Here is a 27,301-nt window from a genome sequence, read left to right on the forward strand (position 1 = left end):
CATAGGTTTACTTGACTCCAGAGCCCCCACTTCCCCTATTGCACCAGTTACCTCCAAGTGTCCCCATCCTGGTGCTCAGCAGACCCCTCTTGTAGACTTCCCTGATGTCAGTGGATCTGTTAGTGTCCACTCAGGTGGCTCCTTTGACCCTCCCTCTGCCTGACCCACTGTGACAGCAGTTAGCGCTGAGAAGCTAGAAGTGACCAGACTGGGAGTCGGAGGTCAGAGAAGTGGGGATAAGAAGCCAGTGCCAGGGGAGGTCACACGCCTGACTGGCAGTGTTGCTGGCAGCTCCCAGCGGGAATGTGCAAAGACTATGGGATAATGTCATGGCCAAGTTAGGGTCTGACTTAGACAAATCCTTGTATAGAATGATTCATTACAGGTGGTCTTCTTTTGGAAGTCTTGTCATTCTGGCCCCCAGCCCTAGGCGTTAGATTTTGATATTCTTGCATAGATTTTGAAGGTGCTTCTAATACTTCTATTTTCCATCCATTTTTGAAAAGATTTTTAATGTATTCGTTTGACAGAGAGAGACACAGCGAGAGAGGAAACACAAGCAGGGGGAGTAGGAGAGGGAGAAACAGGCTTCCCGCAGAGGAGGGAGCCCAATGTGGGGCTCGATCCCAGAACCCTGGGATCATGACCCGAGCTGAAGGCAGACACTCAATGACTGAGACACTCAAGCACCCCTATTTTCCATCCATTTTTAATCAGTCATTGAGTCCTAGTACATTTTTAAGAAACTGTTTTTGTGTCCTGGCCCCTCATTTTGAGACCTGAGAATGCCTGTGGGGAGTGCTGTTCTTCAGAAGGCTGCAGTAGTGTAAAAGGTTCTAGATTTCCCAGGGTGGTCTGAGAAAGCATAGGTTAGGAAGATTCTGTGTGAAGGAGAGAAGTCAGGGTCATCACAGGTAAACTGTGGGTGTGCTTCAGGTACTAAACGTGAAATAGGGCCCTAAATAAGAGTGTGATCAGATGCCGGCAGGATGGGGGCTGCCACGAGAATCAGCCCCAAAGGCAGGGTAAATGGTGGGAGTCCATGGGTGGGGGTGTGAGGAGGATGTTGGGCACTTACCACATGGGGCTATTTGTGTGGCATGGGATGAGCCCCATTGCTTAAAGCAGGCTTCTCAACTGGGTCCCTCACAGTGCAGCTTGCTGTGGAGGAAAGTGAACACGTGTACGTGTGTGTGCATGTTGGGGGGAGTGGGGTGTGTCCAAAAAATGCAGCCAAAAGCAATACCCTCAATTTTCTTTGAGGTCTTCTGTTTTGTATTGAAGATCTGATTGTTTTAATAGAAAACTGTTCGACAGGACAGCACCAAGTAAAGTGGGTGTTCCTACTTATGCTGTAACCTGTAGGCTCTGTCACTGCTCCTCACCTCACCCCCTAAAAGCCACAGTGGGGGAAGCACAGGCTCAGGGACCTGGGGCTGGGGTATTTTGCTCCACCCTATGCTTACCTTCCTACCTCCTGTACTCGTCCAAACCTCACTTCTCTTACTCAGCTTATTACAACGTGCAGTTAAAATCTTAGGAAAAAACTACATTGTGATGTAATTATTGAAACAATACATATTAATTAAAGACAGGATGGTTCTTAAAAAGCAATGAATTATTATTATTTTTAAAGATTTTATTTATTTATTTGAGAGAGAAAGAGAGAAAGAGAGAGGGCATGAGAGGAGAGAGGTCAGAGGGAGAAGCAGACCCCACAGAGCAGGGAGCCCAATGCGCGACTTAATCCCGGGACTCCAGGATCATGACCTGAGCTGAAGGCAGTTGCCCAACCAACCGAGCCACCCAGGTGTCCCTGAATTATTTTTTAAAGTAAAACTTTATTAAATCTTTTGTACATGGATTCATTTTGTATATGAATTCAGATCCTAATGATATGAAAGGAGACACATAAATATTCTCCTTCCCATTTCCTGCTCCCCTCACCCAACCCTGCCCCGCCATCCTGTTTTTTTTCTGGGAAGCATCTGGTTTTATCAGTTTCTTATATATTTAAGTGATTATGGGCAGGTATTCGCCACTATCATTACCCCCCACATGGTGGTTTAATGGACATACTAACAGAGAGACAGATGAACGCTCTCCTGTACTTTAGTTTTTGCTCTAACATTATGTCTCCTTATCATTACAGATCAGCATATTGAGATCAGCTGTTTTTCATGACTGCCCAGTGAGCAGCAGGCTTTTTTTTTTTTTAAGATTTTTATTTATTTATTTGAGAGATAGAGAGAGAGCACAAGCAGGGGGAGCTGCAGGAAGAAGAGGGAGAAGCAGGCTTCCCGCGGAACAGAGAGCCCCATGTGGGCCTTGATCCCAGGATCCTGAGATCATGACCTTTGCTGAAGGCAGACGCTTAACCAACTGAGACACCCACGTGCCCCTGAGTAGCAGACTCCTAATTGGCAGACTTCTTTTGAAATGCCAATAGAGTATTACCCCCACCTTAAAAGACCACCAGAGACGTGAGTCAAAGCCAATCAGCAAGGGTCGTTTATTGCAGGTTCGAACCTGGACCTCTGCACCGCTCGTTGTCGATAACGCAGAGAGGTCCGGAGCTGGGTCGGTGCAGGATTTTTATAGACAGATACAAACAAGTTTCGGGTGGGGCTGAGCTGATTGATTGATAGTTTGAACAGGCATACTTGGCGTCAGTGGATTGGGTCAGGGGACCCGCGCGAAAGCAGACAAAGCAATCTTACAGAAGCAGAACTGGCCGGTTAGCCCACGCATGCGAAAAAAGCACTACCAGGATATTGAAGGCCTGGTTACTTATCAAGTAAAGACAATTGGGAGTCTCCTGGTGGAATGTTACATTCCTGCTATCAAGCATCCTTGTTAATGAGATTTAGGTTTAGAAGAAATTTAACTTTATTTACTTTTCCTTCTACCTCCACCTCCTTTGGTTTTTTATGGAGGGGAGGGTGACATTAGGGCTTGAGGAACTGAGTTCTGTGTCCCTGGAAATTGGGCTATTGATAAGGTAACTTTTTTGTTTGTAAATCTCAAGGACATTTGCAAACCAAGGGAGACTCCTGTCTTGCAGGATTGTGATCTCAGCAAGTTAACCATTTATCATTTTATGGCAGTCGGGGTGCCTGAGGAACGCCACACATATGGAGGGGAGCGGGTGAAGGAGGGGGTGCAAGGCGCCAGCCTTTGCTTTGTCCTCAGCCAGCCTCCTGCTCCTTCATTTTCTAGTGTCTCTGTCATTTGTGTCACATTAATTATGCTGAAAAATCACTTCCTTGTCAAACCTATGTGCTTTCCCCCTGCCAGGTATGATGTGGTCCTCCCTCTTCCCCACGTTCCAGCATCTGACAGCACACCCATCCCAGCCACGCCCGGCCTTTCTCTGCTCATTCTTGCCTTTTCTGTGTTTTCTGTTCCTCTCTGCTCTTCCCACCCTGCCCTGCCCAAAGTGGATCTTCCCCTCCATTCTTTTCTACCGACTCCTCTCTCCACAAAACTGTGGTCTCTCAGCAATGGTGGTGACATCCACCACTCAGCACTCAGACTTCGTCATTGTCTTACCTGCTGTCACCTACGTGTTGATATGCGCATCTCTTGTCCTGCAGACTCCATGCAGGCCAGTGATCACATTTTCTGTGTCATTTGCTACTCCTGTGCTGCTTGCAGTCACATTGTTGAATGGAAATTTCATTACAGGAAATCACCTGTAAAGTGGAAATGTTGGGGTCTGGAAGCAAATGGTCAAGAAAGAATTCTTGAGGCATCTTCAGTACAAAAAGGTGATTTTATTGAAACACAGGGACAGGACCCACAGGCAGAAAGAGCTGCACTGGGCTCATGAGGAGCAGCTGATTGTATATTCTCAGGTGGGAGGGATTAGGGATAGTGGAAGTCTCTAAGGAATTTGGAAGCAAGGTTTCCAGGACCTTGAGGGGCCAGCAGCTGTTAGGATGAAGTCATTTACTACTGTCTAGTAAAACCTTAGTTATGGGACCCTATAGATGTGTACTGGTGGGCTGTATGCTTAGGGGATGACAGATAACATATATCCTGGGTAGGGGTAGGTAGAGATAAAGGATTAAAATCCAAAGGGATTTTATGTGTTAAAGGAGACTTACAGGATCTTGGAGGTCAGGCTAATGTCAAGCTAACATTGCCTTTTACCTCTAGCAAAGTATTAACATCGAGGCAGTTGAGTTTCTAGAGGAAGGTCCACTCTGTCTCAAGTACTTGTCAATAGACTGTCAGTTATAAGAAAGCTCAATTTTTTTTCCTTTTGCCTTTGTTCATCACATTGTTATCTATCTCATAGGTTGTAAAATTTGAAAGAAAGCCAAGAAACCTTTTGTGCGTTGACTCACCCCGAATGGGCGTCGGGTAGAACAGAGTCCTCTACAGAGACCAGTGCTGAATCCTCCTCCTCCTCCTTCTAGAAAAACAGGCTTGAGGCTAAGTGCTGTTACTGCTCCAGAGCCTTGATGGATATGCCTGAAGAGGTTGATGGGAACAGGTTGAGCCTTTGCAGGAAGAAGCCACAATGCAGGGGCTGCTCATGGATTAGCTGCTTGGGTAACATGGTAGGATTTTCGCACTATGCACTACAAGTTCTGTGGTCCAGAGAGCTAACTGAAATGATTCTTCCTCCTCTGGTCAATCTTATTGGAAAAATTATATAACGTCATTAAAGAAAACATTAATGATATTACCGTTTTTACTTTTACATAACTGCTTCCAGACTTTGCCCACTTTCATGCAGTAAAAAATATACAGGGTAGCTTCAGTCAGAGTGAATATATCATTTTTCAGGTAAGTGGGAATCTCGGTAGGACATGAGGATTAGTGTTCCGTGGGGGCATCTTCCTCGTCCAGACCCTGTGGCCCTGTCATCTTGATTTTCTCCCTCTCTTCATTTTGGGTTGACTTGCCAGAGATCCGTGTTTTTCTTTCTTCCCTGTTCTCAGTGCTTCTTAGAAAGATAGATATAAAATAAAATAAATAGATTTATGTTTTGTATGCTGGAATGTGATTGGGATGTGAGTGCTAGAGGAAAGTGAGAAGCACATTCACAAGAATTTATTTATTTGTTTGTTTGTTTATTTGTTTATTTTTGGTTATTTATTTATTTGACAGAGAGAGAGAGTAGGAGAGAGAGCACAAATAGGGAGGAAGAGCAGAGGGAGAGGGAGAAGGAGGATGTCTGCTGAACTGGGCACTCGATGTGGGGCTCGATCCCAGGACTCTGAGATCATGACCTGAGCCAAAGCCAGACGCATAATTGACGGAGCCACCTAACACCCCTACAGGAACATATTTACTGTCGATCACCCCCTATTAGATAATAGGGTCTGGCTCCTATAGGAGCAGCGATAAGCCAGACCCTAGATTTGTAGTGTTTTTAATCCAATGACCTCCCCTATCAGCGCTCACACATCATTTACGATTTCCCAGTTGTCATTCACTTATCACCTACCTTTCATGTCCTTTCTCACATGAATACACTCCATTCTAACCTTCCCAGGACTCTGTGTCCTGGACATTCCTCCGTACCCTCATTACTACGTCCAGGAAGGCCGCAGGGAAGAGTGGCTAAAACCATAGATGGTTTAGGTTCAAATTCTGCCTCCACCACTTATTAGCTCCATACCTTGGTCAAATCACCTGCAAAGTGGAAACCAACAGTACCTACCTCACTGGTTGTTGGGAGGAGCAAATGAATTAATATTGGTAATGCACTAGAACATAGTAAAAGCTCAATTAATATTAGCTATATTAATTATATAGCTATATTATATAATTATATAATTATTAGCTATATTAATATTATCTGAATTTCCTCTAATCTTTAAAGACTAGATTACCCTGTAATCTTTTCTGCCTAGTCTTGCCCCACCCACGATGATCACTCACTCTTTTGATGGTGTAATATATTTGATACTTAATTTATGCAAATAGCACCTTGAGACAACTGCAGAATAGGAAGAAAGAAACACAGCCTCTAAGTTCACATCTTGATATTGCCACTTACTATGGGGCTTTGGGATAGTTACTAGAGTCTTGGTTTTGTCATCTGTAAAATGGGTGTTATAAAACCTTAACAAGGTTATTGTAAGGGCTAAATAAGATAGTTCTTAAGATGTATCTCATACAGATCTTCATAGATCCTCAATAAATACACACATTCTTTTAAAAAACACTAGAATTTTGTTTTCCAGATTCTAAAAGTAGAATCGTTGTAGAAAATTTAGATGACATAGCAGTGTATAGAAAGGAAATTAAAATAATCTCATCAACTTCTTCCTGGAGACAACAGTTTCCCCAGCCAGTAACTCCTACCTTAGAAACTAAAACACAGCTGGATGTATATCCTTTAGTCTTTTGTGCATGTGCAGACACACATATTTTAAAAAGAAAGGAATCCCAGGGCGCCTGTGTGCCTTAATTGGTTGAGTGTCTGCCTTTAGCTCAGGTCATGATCCTGGGGTCCTGGGATCAAGCCCCGCTTCAGGTTCTTTGCTCAGTGGGGAGCCTGTTTCTCCCTCTCCTTCTGCCTGCTGCTCCCCCTGCTTGTGCACTCTCTTTCTGTCAAAAAACTAAAATATTTAAAAATACATATATATGTTTATATATTATTATTTCAAAAAGTATTTATTTATTTGTCAGAGAGAGAGAGAGCTCATGAGCGGGGAGAGTGGTAGGCAGGGGGAGAAGCAAGGACTTGATCCCAGGGTCCTGGGATCATAACCAAAGGCAGACGCCTAACTGCCCGAGGCACCCAGGTGTCCCTATACTCAATTTATTTAATCCTATTGTTGGACCTTAAAGTTGTATTCAGGTTTTAGCTACTCTTTTTGTTTGTTTGTTTGTTTAAAGATTTTATTTATTTGACACAGAGAGACACAATGAGAGAGGGGAGAGGGAGAAGCAGGCTTCCTGCTGAGTAGGGAGCCCGATATGGGGCTTGATTCCAGGGAACTGAAGGGAGATGCTAAACGACTGAGCCACCCAGATGTCCCCAGGTTTTAGCTACTCTAAAAATGGATGCATCAAGTAAATATCTTTGTATACGAATCTTTGTAATGATCTTTTGTTACTTTGTTAGGATAAATTCTCCCGGGATAGAGACGTTAGGTCAAGAACAACGCGTTGAAGGGTGCTGGTGCACACTGCCAAATGTGCCTCCCCCAAAGGCTGTAGAAATTACTTTCATATTAACAGTGACCAAGAGTGCCCATCATAAATCACTCTTGCCAATGTTCTGTTGTGTTGTTACTTAATTTTTTTTGTCTGCTTTGTATATTATCTTTCAACCAGATTCTAATCTTGAGCAGGTGCTGTGGACATTTGCCTCTTTACAACCACCACAGAACTTTGCTGAGAGTCATTCCCATAGATAGCCTTTGTAAATGATTGCTAGATGAATGAATTCCTCTTCACAACTATCCCTCTGAGGTTAAGAGCTGGAGAAGGCACCTGAACAATCACTCTCAAGTGGTCAGATTGAGAAAGAGGTTTATATACTTGCCCTTGTTCTCTCATGGAGATGATTTAGAATGGAAAATAGGAAATATTTTTAGATATTTTATTTAAATATCAAAATGATAATTTATTAAATTTTAAATATTAAGACATTTGAATAGAAAAATATTAAATCACAGGTAATTGGCTCATGTTTAGGGAACCTGGACGAGAGCGTGGGGTCCAAGAGAGAAAAGGTGTGTTTTAGGGTCAGCTCTGCAGCATTTCCATACTGCCATCCATTCTTCCTTCAGAACTGGGTGTGGAGGGGGGCGGGATCTGCTTTTACAACTCAGCCCTGTAGCAGAATGGGTGGAATTTTCCAGAAGTTCTCTTGATAGCTGTTGGCATAATCACAGCTTTGCCCTCTGGGAGCCATTAGGCAGCGACTCTAGAAGCCTAGACGGCCGTTTTGGTAGGTCAGATTGCAGGATCCATTGTTTAGGTTGGCATGGAGAGTCATGTAGGGTTTTGAACCATAAATACCATTTTTATTTTTATTGTACTAGCTCAAAACTCTATGTTTCGAGCAATGGGGTTAACATAAGGAAAGTGTGCTATTCTCCCTTCCCCTGCCAGCTCCAACATGCACACACACCCAGCGGCTTCCCTGGCAGTGGGGACTATTCTGAACGCCAGTGTCTGGGGTCATCTAGGAATAACACATTTCTTTAGAATTTTTGGGGATCTACATACCCACTGTGAACATGAATATAAACTTCTCTGCCCTAACCCCAGAATCTTTCCTGGGCTAGTTCTCTTTCTGTTTTCAGGTAAAGAGATTTAGAGTGTGAAAGTTTGCTGAGGATTTGGGGACATCTGAGCCCACAGTAACACCCTCGTGTTACAATTTCACTTGTCCAGTTGCCAATTGAACACCAATTTTGTAATACTCAACAAATACATTTGTCCCAGGAGGCAGGAGGTGTAAACTGAGGGGGTACTACTGGGCTGATACACATTCCTGTAGACCTAGATTTTGCTGGCTTGTGAAGGGTCAGTTTCTTCTCCATTCCCTGTAACTGTCAGAGGTTATCTCTTGGAGCCTTCTTCCTTAGAGCCATGGTATCTTTAACTTACAGGCTGGAAGAGTCCCCTTAGAATTAAGAATCATCACTGTGGTTGGGGTGCCTGGGTGGCTCAGTCGGTGCAGTCTGCCTTTGGCTCAGGTGATGATCGAGCCAGCTTTTCCCTAGCCCAGCCTCCCTGCTCATGTACATGCACTCTCTCTCTTTAAAAAAATCAATAAAATCTTATTTTTTAATACTGAGATTTTTCTTTTCTTTTCTTTTAAGATTTTATTTATTTATTTGACAGAGAGAGATCACAAGTAGACAGAGAGGCAGGCAGAAAGAGAGAGAGAAAGGAGAAAGCAGGCTCCCTGCTGAGCAGAGAACCTGATACAGGACTCGATCCCAGGACCCTGAGATCATGACCTGAGACGAAGGCAGAGGCTTAACCCACTGAGCCACCAGGCGCCCGCCCCCCCCCTTTTTTTTTTTTTAAATAATCATCACTGTTGCAGACACGGTGGATGGGTCAACTCCTAATGTGCAGAGGTTGGAACATGTGAAACTCTTACTTCCCAGGCTCCCTGGAAGTTAAGGCTCTGATGGGATTGCAGTTCTGCTCATTAGATATACTTCCTTGAGTCTCAGGTGGGAGCCAAGTCCTGTGTGGGAAGAGGCAGGGAAACAGGTATCTGGGTGGCGTCGTTCTGGAGCTGCCCGCTGTAGCAAGGGCTTCCCAGTCCAGGCCCCTTAGTGACCCAGTTCTGTGACATGACATTCCTGGGCTCAGTTTCTACAGCTAGCCAACCCTTCCTCTAATACCTTGTAATAAATCCCTCTTTGTAAACCTGATCTAATCCCATCGCTGCAAAGCTGTGAGTTATCTTAACTTGCTCATTTCTCGGTTGAGACAAAATAAAATGGTAGAATTGTGTCTTTGATTTAATTACAGATTTCCTTTTCCCAAAGCTAGTTTTGGACTACCCTGTTCTCTTTTGCATATTTTTCCTTGTGAGGATGGATGACCTTATACTGAGCTTTTCCCCAGAATTTTGTTGAAGTGTCCAGTCGTTAGAACAAATGTTTCCATCTTCACCAACCTATTTAACTGGAGCAATTTCATATACCAATTCATACATCGTCTCTCCATAAAAACAGGGCATTGTTATCAGTAAGCATATAGCACACAATGCACATATGCTGGAGCCTGCAGTAGGCAGACAGGACTGGGAGAAGCATTTGGCTGCTTTTTAGGACATTGGTACCAGCACTTCATTTTCAGCAGAAAAGACTACCCCATTCTGTAAGTTGTGCTGGCCTGTTTCCTGCCATCACAATCTAATCAGGACACATCCCGTGACAACTCAACATATGTTAGTGTGTTGTTACTGAAGCATCACACCAGACTCTGTTTTTTGATCGGTTGTCTTATAGGCTTATTTTTACCCAAGACTGCTGAAACTCCACAATGAAAATTGGACTCTGACATCTCAGACATTCAAAGTGCTTGTTGGAAAGGCTCTGACTTAACTAGACAAGAAGGTGCTCAGCAATGATAAAATTAGGATATATTCTGGAAGTGCCTTCTCTTAATCCTTGAAGTTTTGGTCCTTCAGCTAGACACAGCTCCAAGGGCAGATCAGTCAGAGAAGTCAGACCTAAGGCTAAACTGAGATAGCTTTCCCACTTTGCCCACTCTGCAGTAAGCAGGCTGCCCAAGGACATGCAGGCTCTTCAGGAATGAAGCAGGGACCAAGCATTTCTGAAGAAGGAACAACCATCCATCTCAAGTGAGGAACTAAAAAAGGAATTTGTTTATTGAGGGCAAGAGGATGCAAACAATATAAAAATCAAAAGCTTATCTGACTTTTCTTTCTCTGCTTCTCAAATGGGGGTTGGATTTTATTTGTAAATTTTCTGAGGGTCCCCAACTGCCAATGGAATCCTTTATACAGAGGGAAGCTGTGTGACAGATTCCTTAAGAGACCCTTCGGAAGAACTCTCATTGGGTAGGAGTGGTGCTCAATATCGCCTATTTCTTTCCCTTCTGCTTCATGTGTACTACAAAATAGTCATTGCATGCAATGGTGAGCCCTGCGATTAGCGAGAAGAAGCTCTGGAAGCCCACTTTGCCATCTCGGCACTGGTCGAGGTCCTTCATTATTTTGTCCACGGCCAGAGGGTCTTTCTGATTCTGAAAAAAAGAACAAAGGCAAGAAATATTGGTCAGTGGTTACTGTGCCAACCTTCTCTGATTTGCTCTGCTGACAACCATTAATTAATATAATCTTCCAATTATCTGAACTCTTGTTTTAGGTTGTAAGTGATTTTTGGAGGTCACCTAAATGTATTTTTCTGCCTTGAGGGAGCATTTCAGTAAAATCATATTCAATTCATAAGCTAGGAAAGAAGTTTTCATGGTCTCTTTTCATAGAACTATAGAGATATTAGGAATTGCCTATTTCTAGGAAGAGGAGATTCATGTCAGAGAAGCTAGACCAGGCCTCCTAATTCTTAGTCCACTGCATATACATACCGCTGTGAACTTGGCATGACCTTCTGATCTGCTCTCCTTCTAGCTCAGCCAATTCCACAATTTTCAAGATCACAGGATTCTGCCTGAGAACCACCCTAAAGTTCCCATTTTTTTTTGCAGCGTGTCAGCCTACATTCTCTTTACAATTTTTTTTTTTAAGATTTCGTTTATTTATTTGACAGAGAGAGACACAGTGAGATAGGGAACACAAGTAGGGGGAGTGGGAGAGGGAGAAGCAGGCTTCCCTCCAAGCAGGGAGCTGGACGCGGGTCTCGACCCCAGGACCCTGGGATCATGACTTGAGCTGAAGGCAGACGCTTAACAACGGACCCATCCAGGTGCCCCAGCCTACATCCTCTTAACAGGTGTCTGTTTCTGACAGTGTGGTCAAATCCTTGAAAAAGGAAGCTCCTTAAGAAAAGATCTCGTAAGATAATTTTGGCAGTAAGTTTCAGATCTCTCCTTCTCCTTGTGAGGATGGTGAGGATGGTTAGACGTGGTAGTGTGGCTGCTCTTCCAGGGGCCAGACCATCAACCAGTGAGGGAAATGAGGCCCTCTGGAGGTGTAAAGGTGTTCAGGGGAAGTCTCTGCGATTCCACGGATTATGCATATGAGTGAGGAAACTCATGCGCAATGTCTCAGGAGTGCTGGATGTTTCCACGCTGCACCCAGAAACCCCCTATGCTAAAGCGGCAACATTTCCCATTCGAGGACTGTAAACTCCACCCTAAGCTGCCACCTACGACTCACTCTGTGTGGCTGCCTCCGCTTCTGGTGGGTTTCAGTTAATTCCGGCCTCACCCCCAGCTTCCTGGCTGCGGTCAGGAGTGAAATTTGGATGACACAGAGGTCAACTCTAGAAACAAAATGCTCCATCAGTGCAGCAAGTGTGAGTGTGTCCGGAATTAGGACCTGTGCCTGGAATAAATGGCACAGCCACGTTCTGTACTCCAGAGTCTGTACGCCCTTTACATTTCTTATGCCACCAAGCCTTCAGATGGAGAGTCTGGGTCTCACATGATTTTCATCTTCACTTCTCATTTTATGCAACAGCACAATTAACAAGGAGTTAGTATGCGGAGAATGCCTTTGTGTGATGGGCAGGCTTACAAGGAACACATGCCCCTGCATTTTATGCTTGCCTGGGAGGATCCCCGAGAGCGGAAGTGTGGAGGTGACTGTGTCCAGCCCTCTCATGTATGGGGCCGGAACTGAGGCCCGGAAGCCAATGCCACCTGGCTAGTGTGAGGACAAAGCCAGATCTAATTCATGGTCTGGGGCTGTGAAAGCAGAGTGGCGGCATATTGTGCAGCCTTCTGGGCTAGCATCGTGGCCCGTGTGGCTGTGAGCCTGCTGTCAGGCTCTGCCTATCCACTTACTTAACTGGCGTGGATAACATGTGAATCAGAGCGTACTGTAAAACTCCATGTTTACGGGTTTGGGAGGCAGGGGCTCGACTCATGTGCTCACCACCGGGCTGACAAGACGCAGGACTCAGCACTTTACCATCAGCTCCTTTCACCTGTTAGAGGCTAATGCAGTTTTCTACCCCAAGCACAGAAACGATCCTTTCCTCTTTTTTTTTTGTAGATTTTACTTATTTATTTGACAGAGAGGGGGGGGGGGGAGAGAGAGCATAAGCAGGGGGAGTGGCAGGCAGAGGTAGAGGGAGAAGCAGGCTGCCGCTGAGTAGAGAGCCCAACATGGGGCTCAACATGGAGCTTGATCCCAGGACCCTGGGACCATGACCTGAGCCAAAGGCAGCTGCTTAACTGACGGAGCCACCCACGCGCCCCAGTAATGATCCTATCAAATGACCACAGGAGTGGCAGGGAGAAAGGGGCTTGCATTTCATGCTAGTACTTTGTCAAGCAATGTTTCCCCTTCGGTTAAACACCACAGCCACGTCTTGAGGAGCTACGATGTAAAAGGACAACTATGCCTTGTGGCCTAATGTCCTGAGTGAGGTGTCTGAGCTGATGGCACAGTCCTCTCCTAGTCCTGATGGGCCTCTCTGTCTGTGGGACTCAAGCTGTGTTCTCAGAGCATTTTCAGTGCAGAAAGCAGTGATCTCTGAGTCACACTTGGCTCTCATTCAGCAGATGCTTGACACCATTCCTTTCTAGATTAGAGCAGGACACTTATTTTTAAAAAAGCCTTTATCTGAAGGGATCTAAGAAGAGACATGAATTGCTCAGAGTGGATGTGACCAGAGAATGTGGGATCTCCAATGCCAGGTTTATGACCTGAGGTGGCCACTTCCTGCTTGTTGCCTCTCTGGTGAGAGGCCCTTTTTCTCTGTCTCTGTCTCAATGGAAATCTTGTGGTTCTGTGTGTGCAGCCTTATTTCACCTTCATACTGTAAGCTCCTTGAGGGCAGGGAGTGGGTCTTCTCTACCTTTTGCTTCCCCTATGACATCTTACAAACCATAGGCCCTCAATAATGTTTAATAAGCAAAGGAACAAAGACACTTTTCTACTAGGGGCCTCCACAGGGAAGGGATGGGAAGTGGAAGGAACAGCAACCAAGACTAGAAGTCCCGGTGTTCATGCCTGGTTCTTTCTGGGCCTTTCAGGACTTACTTCCAAAAATCCAGGGAACTCCTTTTCCATGAGTACTCGCAGGTCCTCCTTTGTTAAGTAGCCTTTTTCACCAGCAAACTTGTGAAATGTGAACATCATGGTTTCCATGGCATGTTCCATTTGAGATGGCATTTTGGTGAGGTCTGTTGAAACCTTTTAAAAGATGTAAAGAAAGAGTTTACATGAGCTTTTAAAACACATGTATTGCCAGTCTTCTGTGGGTCACTGGAAGGAAAAGGATTAGGTCATCCATGTGACCCTTTCTGGCTCTAACGTTCAATGAATCTAAGGCCCCATGCACCTCAGGTGCTGGGCCTCCTGCTGATGGAAATGGGCCCCTCAGGTATTGGTGCTCTAAATGAGGAATTTGTCTAGTTGCCCACTAAGTCTGCATCAATCACATAATGAAGAATAAAAACTAATCATCTGGAAAAGCAATTCCTATTTTTAACCGACAAAGCATCTACTGAAAGAGCAGAGGTTTCATCTTTTCTCTTGCCACTGGTACATGAGACTGACTCTTAGATAAGTCTGAATACCAACAACCCACACAGTCAAGCCTGGTTAATACTCCAAGCTTAACTAGGTAACCTGATTCAGTTTAAGTCTAGGTTTAGAATTCTGCTAAAAAGGCACCTGGGTGGCCCAGGTGGCTGAGTGTCCGACTCTTGGTTTTGGCTCAGGTTGTGATCTCAGGGTCATGAGATCAAGCCCTGCTCAGTGTGGAGTCTTCATTGTATTTAATTTAAAGATTTTATTTATTTATTTGAGAGAGAGAAAGAGGGAGAAAGGGCACAAGCTGGGGGAGCAGCAGAGGGAGAGGGAGAAGCAGACTCCCCACTGAGCAGGAAGCTCAATGCAGAATTCGATCCCAGTATGTTGGGATCATGACCTGAGCCAAAGGCAGATGCTTAGCCGAATGAACCCCCCGTGCAGAGTCTTCTTGACATTCTCTCTCCCTCTCCCTCTGCAGTGTGCCTCCCCCAACCCCCAACGCCATGCATGTGCTCTCTCTCTGTCTTAAAAGAAAAAAAAAAAAAAAAGAAAAAGAAAAAAGAAAAATACAAATCTGATTACAAATAAATTTTGTTTTCTGGGCGTGTATTCTTTACTAAAGGTCTGAACTTGTTATTGATTGCAACACATTGCTTGCATCTCTGGTAGTAAAATGCAGGTTCTCAAAGCTACTCAAAGCTCATTGTCTAGATTCTTGAAAAGGAACAAGTAACAGTATATCCCCAACTCCTTCGGGGACCTAGTTTTTGGCAGGAAGCACAGAAGAACCACTCTGATTCTGGGGCACAGTGGGAGAGCAAAACCTTTCCACTGGAAAGTGTTTAAAAGAAGGGAAAGGAAACATGTCAGATCATTCTGTTCAGGTACAATGATCTGGGGGCATATGCCACATCAAGACCCGGCGCCTGGTGCTTAATACAAACTCAGTGGATTTTGGCTTCATTGGAAGGAATGTTTTGTCAGAACAGAGTAGTTTTGGCCAACATCACTTAAGATCACACTAGTGGAGAGACAGAAATAGGTGAACCTGAATGGAGATTGCAGCATACCACTCCAAAAACAAACAACAACAACAAAACAAAAAGCCCCCAAAGGGGAGCCTGGGTGGCTCAGTTGGTTAAGCAGTTAAGTGTCTGCCTTCAGCTCAGGTCATGATCCCAGGGTCCTAGGATTGAACCCCACATTGGACTCCCAGCTGAGCAGGGAGTCTGCTTCTCCCTCTCCCTCTGCTGCTTCCCCCGCCGCCCCTCACTTGTGCTCTCTCTCTCATTCTATCAAATAAGTAAAATCTTAAAGAAAAATAAGTAAGCCCCCCCAAAACCCCACGGCACAAGAACAGGTTCTGAGTACAGATTGATGGAGAGGCTGGCACCTTCCCTGGCTAGAGTGCCCAAAGAAATCAGAAACATGATTTTGGTCTGGTTCCTGCTGCTGACGGATCTGTGTTCAACACAGATTTCTAAATGCTATCTTTTACAGAGGAGAAGGCAGAGCTAGTTGGTGACCACGGGGACTGAGCAATTATACTTCTGAATTGTAAATTCTACCCCTTTAATCCCCAGAAAAGTGCAGGAACCAGCATGCTAAAGAATGTGCTACTCTAGAGAATGCTACACGCCAGACTCTGGTGTGATTCATCCAAAAGGCAGTTCTCTTGGAAAGATCAGCAAATTAATGCTTCAAGGTCCACTGTGAGATGAATTCCAGGAGAACCACACCCTTTTCCTCCTTTCGTACACAGCCCCAGTGGTTGTCAATGGCAACCCACAGCGCTTAGATGGAGTTGCCCTTGCCTGGATTGTTCTGGAAGTTGAGCAATTTAAGAGAACTGAGCTGAACGAGTCAGGGGAGGGAAGATGTGGGATCCCACCCAGGTCTGAAATAACTCAGAAAAGGAGTCAGTGACCAGAGGTATTAAAAAAAAAAAAAAAAAAAAAACAAAAAAACCCCAAAAAACCAACCCTCTGTGTCTAAGCTCAGAGCAGCAGGGTTCTTCATAACCGATTAGCAAAGGTGCCAAAATTGGTACTGGTCACCAGACACCCAGCTCACCTTCTGCACAGAGCAGAGGGAAGGTGCACTGCAAAGCCAGAGAAGGGGACATGGCATAGAATGGACCCCTATAATGGGAGAACAGACTAATTTAGGAACTTCTAAGGAATATAAGTTGTAAACAGGAAATCTTGGCGACCCTTGAATATCTTCTTTGAGAGAGTGAGGCCAGTCTAACTCGAGTGAACGCTCAGGTCTCAGAGGACTCCAGTCCCACTCCTACTTGTCCACATTCATTATGAAGCTTTCTTCTCTGAAGCCACGTGTCCCCCATCTTCCCCTCCCCATCGCTGTTTTATTTAACAAATGGGCAGTAAGAACAGCAGCCAGCCAACTCCCTATTTGTCAGGTAGACCTTTGAAATAAGAACGCAGAACAGTGACTAGCCAGGAATCTGAGTTCATGGAGGTGAATGGCTTTGATAAGCAGAGGAGATGCCCACGGTCTCATCAGGAACCAGTGCCCAGAGTACTGAGCAAGGCTACAAGCAAATTATTGTTTTGAAGAAGGAGCCAGAGCATTGGTTTTCAAGTAAGATGAAGGAAAAGGGGCAAAAGTTGTGATTAGAACTGTTCTCTTAGCTAGTGGATGAGTCACGGAGCTCTTCTTCCCCAATGCAGCTGCTGCCCCACTGAGTCAGTAGCTCTCCTGTCTTGGGTCGGGCAGGCTGCAGGGCTGACCATTGGTACTAGAGGAGCAAGTTCAGGGACCTGAATCTGGCGCTTCCATCTCCCCAATCACACAACACACTCCATTCCATTTTCACTGGGGCTAAGAGGGGGCAGCATCCTGCGTACCCAGGACAACCTAGTTCTGCACCTGAAACACTCAATCCATTTAACTTTCACTTATCTCCCTCTCAGATTTAAGATCCTCCAGGGGAAGAACTGTGAATTATTCTGTTCTATGAACTGCAAGATAAGCGTTTGCAAAATGAATGAATGAATCAATCAGACAAGCCCCTTGGCAGGACCTGAAGTGCACGTGTGACCACCCGGGTTTGCACTGAAACCCTTGTAGTTCAGAGCTCGGCAGAAGGATGTGAAGCTGGGGTGAAGTGGGGAAGCGGCCCACAGGGGCTGCCTGTGAATGGGAATAGTAGGATACAGACAAAAGCACATTCCGTGAGCGCAGGGAAAAAAAATGTGTCCTGCTAAACAGGTCTGGCCAGACCCTGAACATGACTTCTCTTTCTCTTCTCACTCCTGCTGTTTTCTTGTGTTTTGGTTCACACTGTGCACTCCACAGGCTGTAACTACCTCATCGTTCTTGCATTTTTTTATTGAGTCATTTTATTCTGATGTCTGTGTGTCCTCCCTACCTGTTTGCCTGGGTAAGAGGTCTTTACGATGGAGGCTCAGAACTCTAGTTTTTCTCTGTGCAGTTCTCTCTACAGAAAAGAACCCTGGACTCCACAAATTTAGTCACAGTGGTGGTGGTAATTACATTTTCCATTTCTGGTCCTCCTACACGGAGCACCTGCTGTGCACGTCCCTGACCTTAGGCTGGTATGCACATTCACACACACACACACACACATACACACACACACACACTCTCTCTCTCTCTCTCTCTCCCTGGTGCTTGCCATTGGGGAGTTCACCAGCTAATGGCATACTGTTTAAAAATATATTCTGAATTCTAGTTAATTGTGTTTCTGATTCTTTCCCCACTAGATTGTGGGTTCCTTAAGCAGCCTGCCTTCCCACAGCCTGCTCAATGGAGTGGTAAGAATGAGTGACAATAATGTACATTTTGGTTCTCCTGGGAGTAGCAGGGAGCATGAGGCCTCCTTAGAAAAGTGTCTATTCCTGAGTGATCCCAAATGTTTGCTCTGGACCCATGCCCAGATCCAGACCGTAATTTCAAAAAGGACACTTTGAAAGAGCAAGAGGGCTGATTTACTTTGCTCTTCTGTGTCTTGTCCATACCCTATTTTTCTTACAGCCCACCCAGAAAATAATTGGCAGGGTGTGTGTCAAAACAAACATCTGTTATTTAAAAAAATGTGTTTGAGGTTTCCTTCCTTCTGCCTTGGAGATTTTGAAAAGAAAAGAAAAGAAAGCTTGCTCTTTCTTTCTTTCTTCCTTTTTTTTTTTTTTTTTTAATTTAACACAGAGGTATTTTTGAATTTGATCCCAAAAAAGAATTCAGAAAAAATGAGTTGAGGCAACGGATCTGGATCCAGGCTCTCTCTCCTGCCTCTCCTCAAACATAAAACTTCCTCATCAAAAACGTGGGCAGTGAAGAAAAAGCTCCAGATGCAAGAAGAACTCAGAAGCCTTCTCTACCCCAGTGAAGCATGTTCACTTTTCCTGGAAGATCTGCCAGACATCAGCCTGAACTGGCAAAGTGTAGCCATTGTGACAGTGCTGTTAAAACCATTGGGGGGTTATTTGTGGAGCATAACAAAAAGCATGGAGGACATGGGGAGTTAGAGAGAAGGGTGTTGGGGTAAATTGGAAGGGGAGGTGAATCATGAGAGACTATGGACTCTGAGAAACAATCTGAGGGGTTTGAAGTGGCGGGGGAGTGGGAGGTCTGGGTACCAGGTGGTGGGTATTATAGAGGGCACGGATTGCATGGAGCACTGGGTGTGGTGAAAAAATAATGATACTGTTATGCTGAAAATAAATAAATGAAAGAAAAAAAACCATTGGTGGGCTGAACGGTAGTTATTTAGTGAAGGGGTAGGAAGTGCTGAAAATTGTTAAAAAATAAGCAAATTCATTCTTTTTGTTTTTGGTATGAGATTCCTAAATTGTTGAGTCTTCAGGAAAATGAAAAGCTTAAGAAAGATGCTAAGCCTTCATTCCAGCTTTCCCAGCACTCAGAGTGCTAACTTACACATCAAAACCCTGAAAAGATTCCATTGTTTCCCTCAACTTTGAACTATTGTGCTTTAACCAAGTGGGCAGTGCTCTAAAAAAGCCACATTTTTGGAACTCTCATTGGAAAGCAGGGAGGCACCCAGTCTTAGCTCCACCAGGACCAAGGGCTGACTTCACTGGGGCGGCTGCTTGAGGGGCTGGTCAAAGGCCAGACTTGGGAGGAAAAGGGCCCATCCTGTATTGTTTGCAAAAAAAAGCCAGGGCAGAGCATCATCTAAAAATCAGCGCACTTTATGGCCAGAATATCCTCAAGAAAACGTGAAGAACTGAAATAAGAAACTTCAAATGGGTCAAGGACCACGATGAAGAAAGTAGTTTCTGGCAGTCAAGGAAGGCATATATGCCATCCGGGAGAGACAAGAAATAGAAACAGGTTAGGAATCTGTGGGGGCCAGGCTGATGAAGAAATTTCCCATGAGTTATATGAACTCATTTTTGCCCCAGCCTCTGGTATTATCTTTTGCAATCTGCTGGAACATGGTGGAGGCAAAGATCACTGTCTGGGTGTTTTTTGAGCCTGGTCTCCTCTGAAGTGCAGGGTATAAAGAGCCACTGCAGCAGTCTGAAACTCAAGCTGCAGAGCTGGGGGGTGGAAACCTGCAGCCGCTGCTAAAAACATCTTAATGGGAAGAGCTACCTCACAAGTAAAGCTGGGGCAGCCTGCCAGCAGGCATGCCGGCCAATCACCCAACAGGGGTGCGTCTCACCTTGGCCTTGCCAATCCAGTTGCTGCCCTCACCCACAGTTCAGTCCAGAAACCTCTCCTTCAGATAGCTGGCCAGTCCTGGTGTGACTCACTTCCTCTTGGAAAATGCCCTCTGAGATGGCACAGTTCCCCTTCTTCGGGAAGTGTTCTGTCCGAATCATCTGCACAGACTATCTGGAACCACTGGGGCCACACCCGCATGGTCTCACAGCTGAGTCACGGGCCTGCTCTAGGAGAATCTGGGAGCCCTTTGTGCTCACCAGCCCTGCAGGATGCTCCCAGCTCCCCTCGAGAGGGAAGGGGAGGTGGACTTGATGTATTTCAGAGTCTGGCCTAGGGCTCTGCTCTGCCTAGCTTGTAGCTGCTCGGCTTTCCTTAGCTTTCCTCACCAGCCCCAACCACCCACCTTTCAGAGTCCCGGTTTCAATTAGGTGGAGTCTAATGGACAGTTAGCAGTGTCCAGGGCTGGAGGAAGCCGCATTCCTTTGGCAAAGCTCAAGTTGTGACCCGGTACCAAGGGCAAGTCTATCTCTGCTCATGCACCGGGCCAGATTAATCTGGGCTGGAAGGTCTTTCATCAAGGCCGCTCTTCCCTTCTTTATAATTCCACTTGTTTAATGAGGATTGCAAGAAGGGAATCCTTTCAGTAGGGAAATCCCTTCCTATATTCTCCTCTCCGCCACCCGCTGGCTAGCCAAGCTTTGTTACGAAAACAAATAGACCTACACACAAACAACAGGAAGCCCAACCAGCAGCATCTGGGCGAGGGACTGAGCAGTGCCCTTTAGGAAGCTGCCAACCTGTCCAGCTCGGTCCGTGTAGCTCAGAGGAGGAGGCCACACACATCTGGCCAGAGGTCAGCCTGCAGCTCGAGCCCACAGAGAAACATGTCAGCCAGGAAGGGGCGAGAAGCGGGATTTCGGATAACTCGGAGACTGGTGGAAAAGTGGCAGTAAGGAGCAATGGAAAGGGAGGAGAGGGCAGAGGCCCCAGGGCGCCCACACCGCGGTCCGGGAATAAAGGACGGGCGCCCCTCCTCCAGTCCGTGAGGATCGGGGCAGGGGCGCTGTCCGCCTCGCCGGGGTGTGGCCCAGGGCGCTGAGAAGTGGACAGCTAGCAGCCGCCGGCGCCTGGAACACCGCGCGAGCCCCGACAGCCGACGGGGGGCTTCCCCGGGCGCCAGGTCGGGGCTGGGGGCGGCCCGGGAGCGGCGGGCGGAACTCACCTTGGCCCGAGGCGCAGCAGGGACGATTGGCTGGGTGGGACGCGCGGCCAGTGAGCGGAACGCGGCGCTCTGGGAGCCTTAGTAAGGGGCGGAGGTTGGGAGAGGGAGGGGGAGGCAGGAGGAGCCTGGGCCGGTGTCCCGGGCGCGCTCACCCCACCCCTTCACCCCGCCCCCTCACCCCGCCCTCCTCTTCCTGTTACCCCCCAACCCCAACCCGGCGCAGGCTCACGCCCTCCCGGCGGTGCGGCTGCGCCCTGGACTCCGCCCGCTCTCACCTCGCCTGAGAGCATTCTTGTGAACGTCTCTTCCTACTCGAGGGTTCTCGGATAGTTCAGGGCATCCCCACCCTGGGCCGTGCCCTTCCTCTCGGGTTTGGTTTTAGAGTGAGCGCGCGAGGAAATCAAAGAATCCAGCCGTTCTGCGGGTGGGGTGCGCTGGCCCAGAACCAGATGTAGGCGGCTCTTCCATAACCTACAGGTCTAGGAATTAGTTTCTAGATGGTTCCGCAGGGAGGGAGTGGCACGTGGAGCCCAAACGACAGCCAAGGCGTTTTATTCGCAGATTAGGCCCAGGACTGCAGTCCGGAGGGTCTCCTTGGCCTGTGCCCCTGGCAGCCCACATCTGGCAGAGAAGCCGGTTCTCTGCTTGGCGCCTGCCCTGCAGAGTGGGGGATGGAGGGTGCTTTTGGCTTGTCGGCTCCCACACAGGCCCCTTGTTGGACAAGGGATTGACCCCTTAGTGTGTATGGCTTCACGTGGTGTATAGTTGAGCTTCAGTTGTAGGTGACATCGTTAAGACCAAAGTTTCTAAGTCTCCTTTTTGTCCTGTAATCTGCCTGTTTGGTTCTCGGAGCCCTTTAAGAAGTTTCTGGAAGAAGTTTAGAGAAAACCCAAGGGTTTCTAGTGGATGCACAGTGTTTTCCTCCTCCCCCCAATTTCGTTTAACTGCTGTTTAGGGTTAAATGCAAACTACTAGCAGCTGTTGGTGGAAAAGGGCCTAGTCCCAAGTCCTGGGTTTTCCTTTGTTCCCAGGGGAGGTCCTGGGAGGAGTGGAGTGAGTGATCCTAAAGGAATGAACAGACTCGGGGAATCCTCCAAGTGCTACCATGTGACTCATCTTGGCTTTTGCTAGGAAAATTCAATTTGAATTTCAATTCTCACTCACACTGGGTTCCTGCAACCCTGGTGGTGACTGTTCAAGGGGGGAGTTCTTCAAAATTTTGCCATATACTTTCTAAGTTTTTCCCAGGCCCCAAGTTTTAGTCAAGAATGGAGAAACACACACACACACACATTTCTAAGTTGGGGATTTGCAGGAAGGGAGGGGGACTTAAAAAAAATTGAACCCAAATTCTCAAATTTGGTCCCTAAAGTAAATTCAGAAAAAAGGCAATGGATCTGGATCCAGGCTCTCTCTCCTATTTCTCCCCAAACATAAAACTTGTTCAACAAAGAAGTAGGTGGCAAAGAAAAAGCTCCAGATGCAAGAAGAAAGAACTCCGAAGCTTTCTCTACCCCAGTGGAGCACATTCACTTTTCCTTGAAGAGTTGTCAGACATCAGCCTGAACTGGCAAAGGGTAGCCATTGTGACAGTGCTGTTAAATCTGCATTGGTGGGTTGGGTGGTAGTAATTTAGTGAGGGGATAGGAAGCACTGAAAATTGTCAAAAATAAGTAAAAAAAAAATTTTTTTTTGCATTTGATGTGAGGTTTCTAAACTGTGATCACACTGATTATAGAATTATGTGTTCTATTTTTGTTTCATAATACTTTATTTTCCTTCCTTCCTTCCTTCTTTTCTTCCTTCTCTCTTCTTTTTCTTTTTACTATTTTCTGTCATTATTTATCAAGAACATGCTCATTCATTTACTCATTCTTTTTTTTTAATCCCTATTCGTCTACACTGTAGCTTCTCTACTCTCTTCTTCTGGTTGCTGGTGCCAGAAGCTGAGGCCTTCCAGTTCCTAGTAGCTTTGGCTCCAAAGATGGAGGGAACCGGGTTTCTGAAACCCTGTGAAGTGCTGAGAATGCATTGGTGAAAATGGTCAGCAGGATGGCCACTATCTCTGTCTTTGTGCAGCTTCTTATGTTTTTGTACTGGAAGGTCCATAAAGTCCCAAGTGTCTGCCATGCCTATATTCTCCCTCTAGAAGATGTTGTGCCAGGCAGTTCTTTCTTTTTTTTCTTTCTAAATATTTTATTTATTTGATGGAGGGAGAGAGAGAGAGAGCGAGAGAGAGCGAGTGCGCACGCGCACACACAAGTGGTGGGGGTGGGGGGGTGAGGAGCGGAGGGAGAGGGAGAAGCAGGCTACCCCCTGAGTCGGAAGCCCGAGGCAGGGCTGTATCACAGGACACTGTGATCATGACCTGAGCTGAATTCAGGCAGATGCACAACCAACCGAATGAGTCACCCAGGTGCCCCCAAACAGTTCTTTCTTGAGAAAGTAGTTAGGCCTTGTAAACCATATGCATACAGTGACGCAAACTCAGTTTCCCTAGTGACAACCAAGGGGATCAGGCAGCAGCACCTGAGCCAGAGCTGCTCAGCCAGGATGGTAGAGTAGCATGAAGGGGAGCTGCGCAGAATGGAAAAGACAGAATGGCCCTGTGAAAATCAAAGAAAATCTTGTTTCAAATGGAGTCAGGAAGCCAGCAGGGGGAGCTCTCATGCTCAGCACTCATCAAAGGCAGACCCAACAGGAAGAGAGGGACGTTCCAGGTGGATACTACTTTACTATTCAGGAAGGAGGGAGAAGGCTTTCTAGCACAATCCAGCCAATGAGAGACTGTCACAACCCAGCCAATGAAAAGCCACTACCCTTCACATTCTCACTTTACTTGAATGGACTTGATGTTTGTAACAGTGCCTGTGAACTTCCCAATTTCCTCTATAAAAGAGCAGTCCTCCTTTGTTCTTCTGACTTGCCTACGTTTGCTTGTCCCAGTTTGTAATTCTCTGCTGTGCCCAAATAAACCCATATTTGCTGGTAAAATAACTGGCAGTTTTTATTTTTTAGATTAACAGCCATCCAAGGAATGGGAACAGAGGCCTGTCTCAGTGTGGTCCCTGGAGTGAACCAAAGGCAATGGTGAAGCTCTCCACCAGGTTTATGGTATGTTCTAGTATACTAAATGCTAGGAGCAGAGGGCATTGTTCCACTACTGAGGCAGCAATGGGAGTTGTCCCTCTTCTCCGCGTGGAAACAAAACCTGTCACTTGGTCGTTCTTAACTTTTTGAGGTTTGTAGTTAGAGCCCAGAGGGCGGCCTGTTCACTAGAAATGTGTTCTTCCCGTCAGCTGGCTGTGGCTGCTCAGCCAGGAATTGGGATCCCAGCACCTGTTGCACTCAGGTGGGACTCTGATTAGTCACCTGTTGAATGGAACTGGCCGTGATGTGTGTCACTTGCAGACGAAATTAGTTAAGAGGTTACTTTACCACATTTTTTTCTTCCCATTTGCTAGATGCCGAGGCTTTAGGGGGTTGGAAGGAGCCTGAGTTACTGAATCACTGAGTGGAGGAAAACCACCTGCAAACTAGGCCCAGCTTCACTGGAACAGTTATGTAGGTGAGAAAGAAAACTGTGGAATTTGGGGGTTTACCTGTTACCACATAACCCTAACAGATAGAATGGCATTCTTTTGTGTGCCAGAAATTTTGGTAGCATGCTCATGAAGTCGGGAGTTGAAGAATTACACTGTTAACTGATCACACATCAGCATGGTGGCGTGTTTTTGTGGAACTGGCTCTCCTCCCTGAGAATCTCTTGGGTCCTCAGAAGGCATGGTGCTCCCAGGCCTGGCAAAAACATACACCTTTTTTGTCTCTTCATGTGCATCAAGTTGTGCCTGTAGCTCACAGAAACTATGTGCAGCCTAGCTCTGTTTGCAGGGAAACTCTGTTACTGTTGAGAATCATAGTTGTAGCAAAAGAAAATTTGACCTGTCAGTGAGGGAGCTCTGGTAAGGAGTCACCGCAGTCCGTGGTACTTCAGTTGAAAAGCACAGATTTACAGTTGTCTGGTCAAGACTGGTTGATGGCAATCCAGAAAACAAAACAAAACAACAACCCCCCAAGTGTGGTACACTGTAAATAGGGCAAAGCAGTTTATTAAACCTTTCCCATATTTTTTGAACATTTAGGTTGTTACCAGTTTTTTTTTTTTAACTGCCATGCATTATAATGATATACAATAGGACTATTTTTGAATAAATACCTTTGCCCATCTGTTTATTTGCTTGGATAGATTTCTCTCAGAAATCTTTTTTTTTTTTTTTTAAAGATTTTATTTATTTATCAGAGAGAGAGATGGGGAGAGAGCGAGCACAGGCAGACAGAATGGCAGGCAGAGGCAGAGGGAGAAGCAGGCTCCCGGCCGAGCAAGGAGCCGGATGTGGGACTCGATCCCAGGACGCTGGGATCACGACCCAAGCCGAAGGCAGCTGCTTAACCAACTGAGCCACCCAGGCGTCCCTTCTCTCAGAAATCTTAAAGGACAAGTAGGGCTTAGATTGTGTGGGTGCGGACAGGAGGGAAAAGCATGTGCTAGAGCATGGAATCCTGGAGTGAGTGCTTCTATCCTAGGAATTGCTCCAGTCCCGAGAGGAGGTGCCTTTCCTGGGGCGCCTGAGATACTCTTCTAAGGGGTTTGGAGCTTGTTTTTGAAGGTAACAGGGAGTTGCTGAAGAATGTTAAAGGAGTGTGAGCTGCTATCCCACTTTCTAGCACCAGGCTCTGGATCATCACACCACTGTGAACTTGAGTCTCCCTCTGGGCAAAATAGGGATAGACACTGATCTTCTGTGTTGACAGAAAAAAAATGAAGCAGCGAGTGACCATGAAGGCACCCAGCTCTGCCCAGCAGGCAGCAGGTTCTGCACAGTGGATCTAGCTTCTGCGTGGTTCCCCCTCTGTGAGACAGAACCTCTCGGGAGGTCAAGCATGGCTGTTCTGTGGGCAAATGCCTTTGAGCAGGCTTCGCTCCAGGGCCCCTGAGGGTTGAATAGAGGCTGTATTTGCTCTGCTAACCTGTCTCCTGGGGCAGCAAAAGTTGAAAGACTGTAGCTTGTCTGTCGTCCTCCCTCCCTTACTTTAAACACTGAACTCTTGGGGCACCTGGGTGACTCAGATGATTACATGTCTGCCTGTGGCTTAGCTTGTGATCCCCGAGGTCCTGGGTTTGAGCCCTAATGTCGAGCTCCCTGTTTAGTGGGGGGATCTGTTTCTCCCCTCTGTCTGCCTCTTTCTTTCTTTCTTTCTCTCTCTCTCAAATAAATAAAATCTTAAAAACAGCAACAACAACAACGACGCCGAACTCTTAGCTTGGGTTTGGAAACTACATGCTTCTTCTATAGCTGAACTGCACATTCTAATGGTTATATTCAATCAGATATGTACTGAGCACCTTCTTCTTCTTCTTCTCCTCCCCTTCCCCCACTACCCCCTCTGCGCCCCCCCCCCACCTCTTCTTCTTTTAACTGAGCACCTTCTGGTACCTGGTATGGTCTGGGTACTGTGGCTATGTCAATGACCAAGACAGAAAAATTTCCAAGGCCTTACATTCTAGTGGGAAAGACAAACAAAATACAAGCAAAGGAGAAAACTAAACTAATATAAAAATTGTGGTAGGTTGTATTGAGGAACATGATGGGAAAAACAAGAGTCTGAATGAGAGAAAGATTAAAGGGGACATGTTTTAGGTAAAAAGTCAGGGAAGAGGGACACCCGGGTGGCTCAGTTTGGTTAAGTGTTTGGCTTCAGCTCAGGTCATGATCCCAGGCCCCTGGATGGAGTCCCTCATCAGGCTCCTTGCTCAGTGGAGAGTCTGCTTCTCCCTCTGCCTGAAGCTCCCCCTGCTTGCTCTCTCTCTCTGACAAATAAATAAAATCTTTTAAAAAAAAAAAAGTCATGGAAGAGTATACTGAAGACACAGAGGAAGAGAAGGAACTAGGGTTGCAAATAGAACAGGAGCTAGGAGGAAGCTTTCCCTGTGGAGGGAAAAGCAAGTGCAGAGACTGGGAGGTGGGCAGGGGAATTGAAAAGCCATGGGTGTGCTTGCAGCATGGTGGGGAGCAGAGGGGAGAGTGATAGGACATGAGGTGAAGGCACAATCTGCTGTGTCTTAACATGGTGGTTATGAGCACAGAATTGAGGTGAATCCTAGTTTCTGTGCCTCTCTTTAGTCATGTGATCTCACTTTAGTTTTCTCATTTGGAGAAGGGGCTTGATCTTAGAACCTGCCTCACAGGGATGTCATGAATATAAATGAAAAAATG

General features: G+C 46.2%; 1 protein-coding gene and 2 long non-coding RNA genes across 5 annotated transcripts; 1 reads left to right on the forward strand and 2 right to left on the reverse strand.

Moving 5' to 3' along the window:
* Nucleotides 1-764: 764 nt before the first annotated feature.
* Nucleotides 765-5,122, reverse strand: LOC116568030. Its single transcript, XR_004276480.1, has 3 exons — nt 4,353-5,122; nt 3,553-3,695; nt 765-1,161 (listed from the first exon to the last, which is right to left on the reverse strand). It is a non-coding gene; the product is annotated as an uncharacterized LOC116568030 (long non-coding RNA).
* Nucleotides 5,123-10,302: 5,180 nt separating this feature from the next.
* Nucleotides 10,303-21,150, reverse strand: S100A10 (S100 calcium binding protein A10). The gene is made up of 3 exons (XM_032361632.1): nt 21,027-21,150; nt 13,637-13,789; nt 10,303-10,710 (listed from the first exon to the last, which is right to left on the reverse strand). The coding sequence occupies exons 2-3, from the start codon at nt 13,766-13,768 to the stop codon at nt 10,549-10,551; spliced, it is 294 nt and encodes a 97-aa protein (XP_032217523.1). The 5' UTR covers nt 13,769-13,789; nt 21,027-21,150; the 3' UTR covers nt 10,303-10,548.
* On the forward strand, nt 20,288-25,345 carry LOC116601046. 3 transcript variants are annotated; one of them, XR_004289905.1, is made up of 4 exons: nt 20,290-20,657; nt 24,045-24,140; nt 24,491-24,594; nt 24,679-25,345. It is a non-coding gene; the product is annotated as an uncharacterized LOC116601046 (long non-coding RNA). The 3 variants fall into 3 exon arrangements; XR_004289904.1 differs by having other exon boundaries at nt 20,288-20,984; nt 24,491-25,345; XR_004289903.1 differs by having other exon boundaries at nt 24,491-25,345.
* The last annotated feature ends 1,956 nt before the right edge of the window (nt 25,346-27,301 follow it).

This window comes from Mustela erminea, chromosome 10 (genome assembly GCF_009829155.1).
Source record: "Mustela erminea isolate mMusErm1 chromosome 10, mMusErm1.Pri, whole genome shotgun sequence".
Lineage (NCBI taxonomy): Eukaryota > Metazoa > Chordata > Mammalia > Carnivora > Mustelidae > Mustela > Mustela erminea.

Coding starts and splice junctions, on each gene's coding strand:
- S100A10 (XM_032361632.1), bottom strand. CDS start 13,768: ATGCCATCTCAAATGGAACATGCCATGGAAACCATGATGTTCACATTT. Junction 10,711..13,636: donor AGTTCCCTGGATTTTTGGAA/GTAAGTCCTGAA, acceptor TCTTTTTTTCAG/AATCAGAAAGACCCTCTGGC.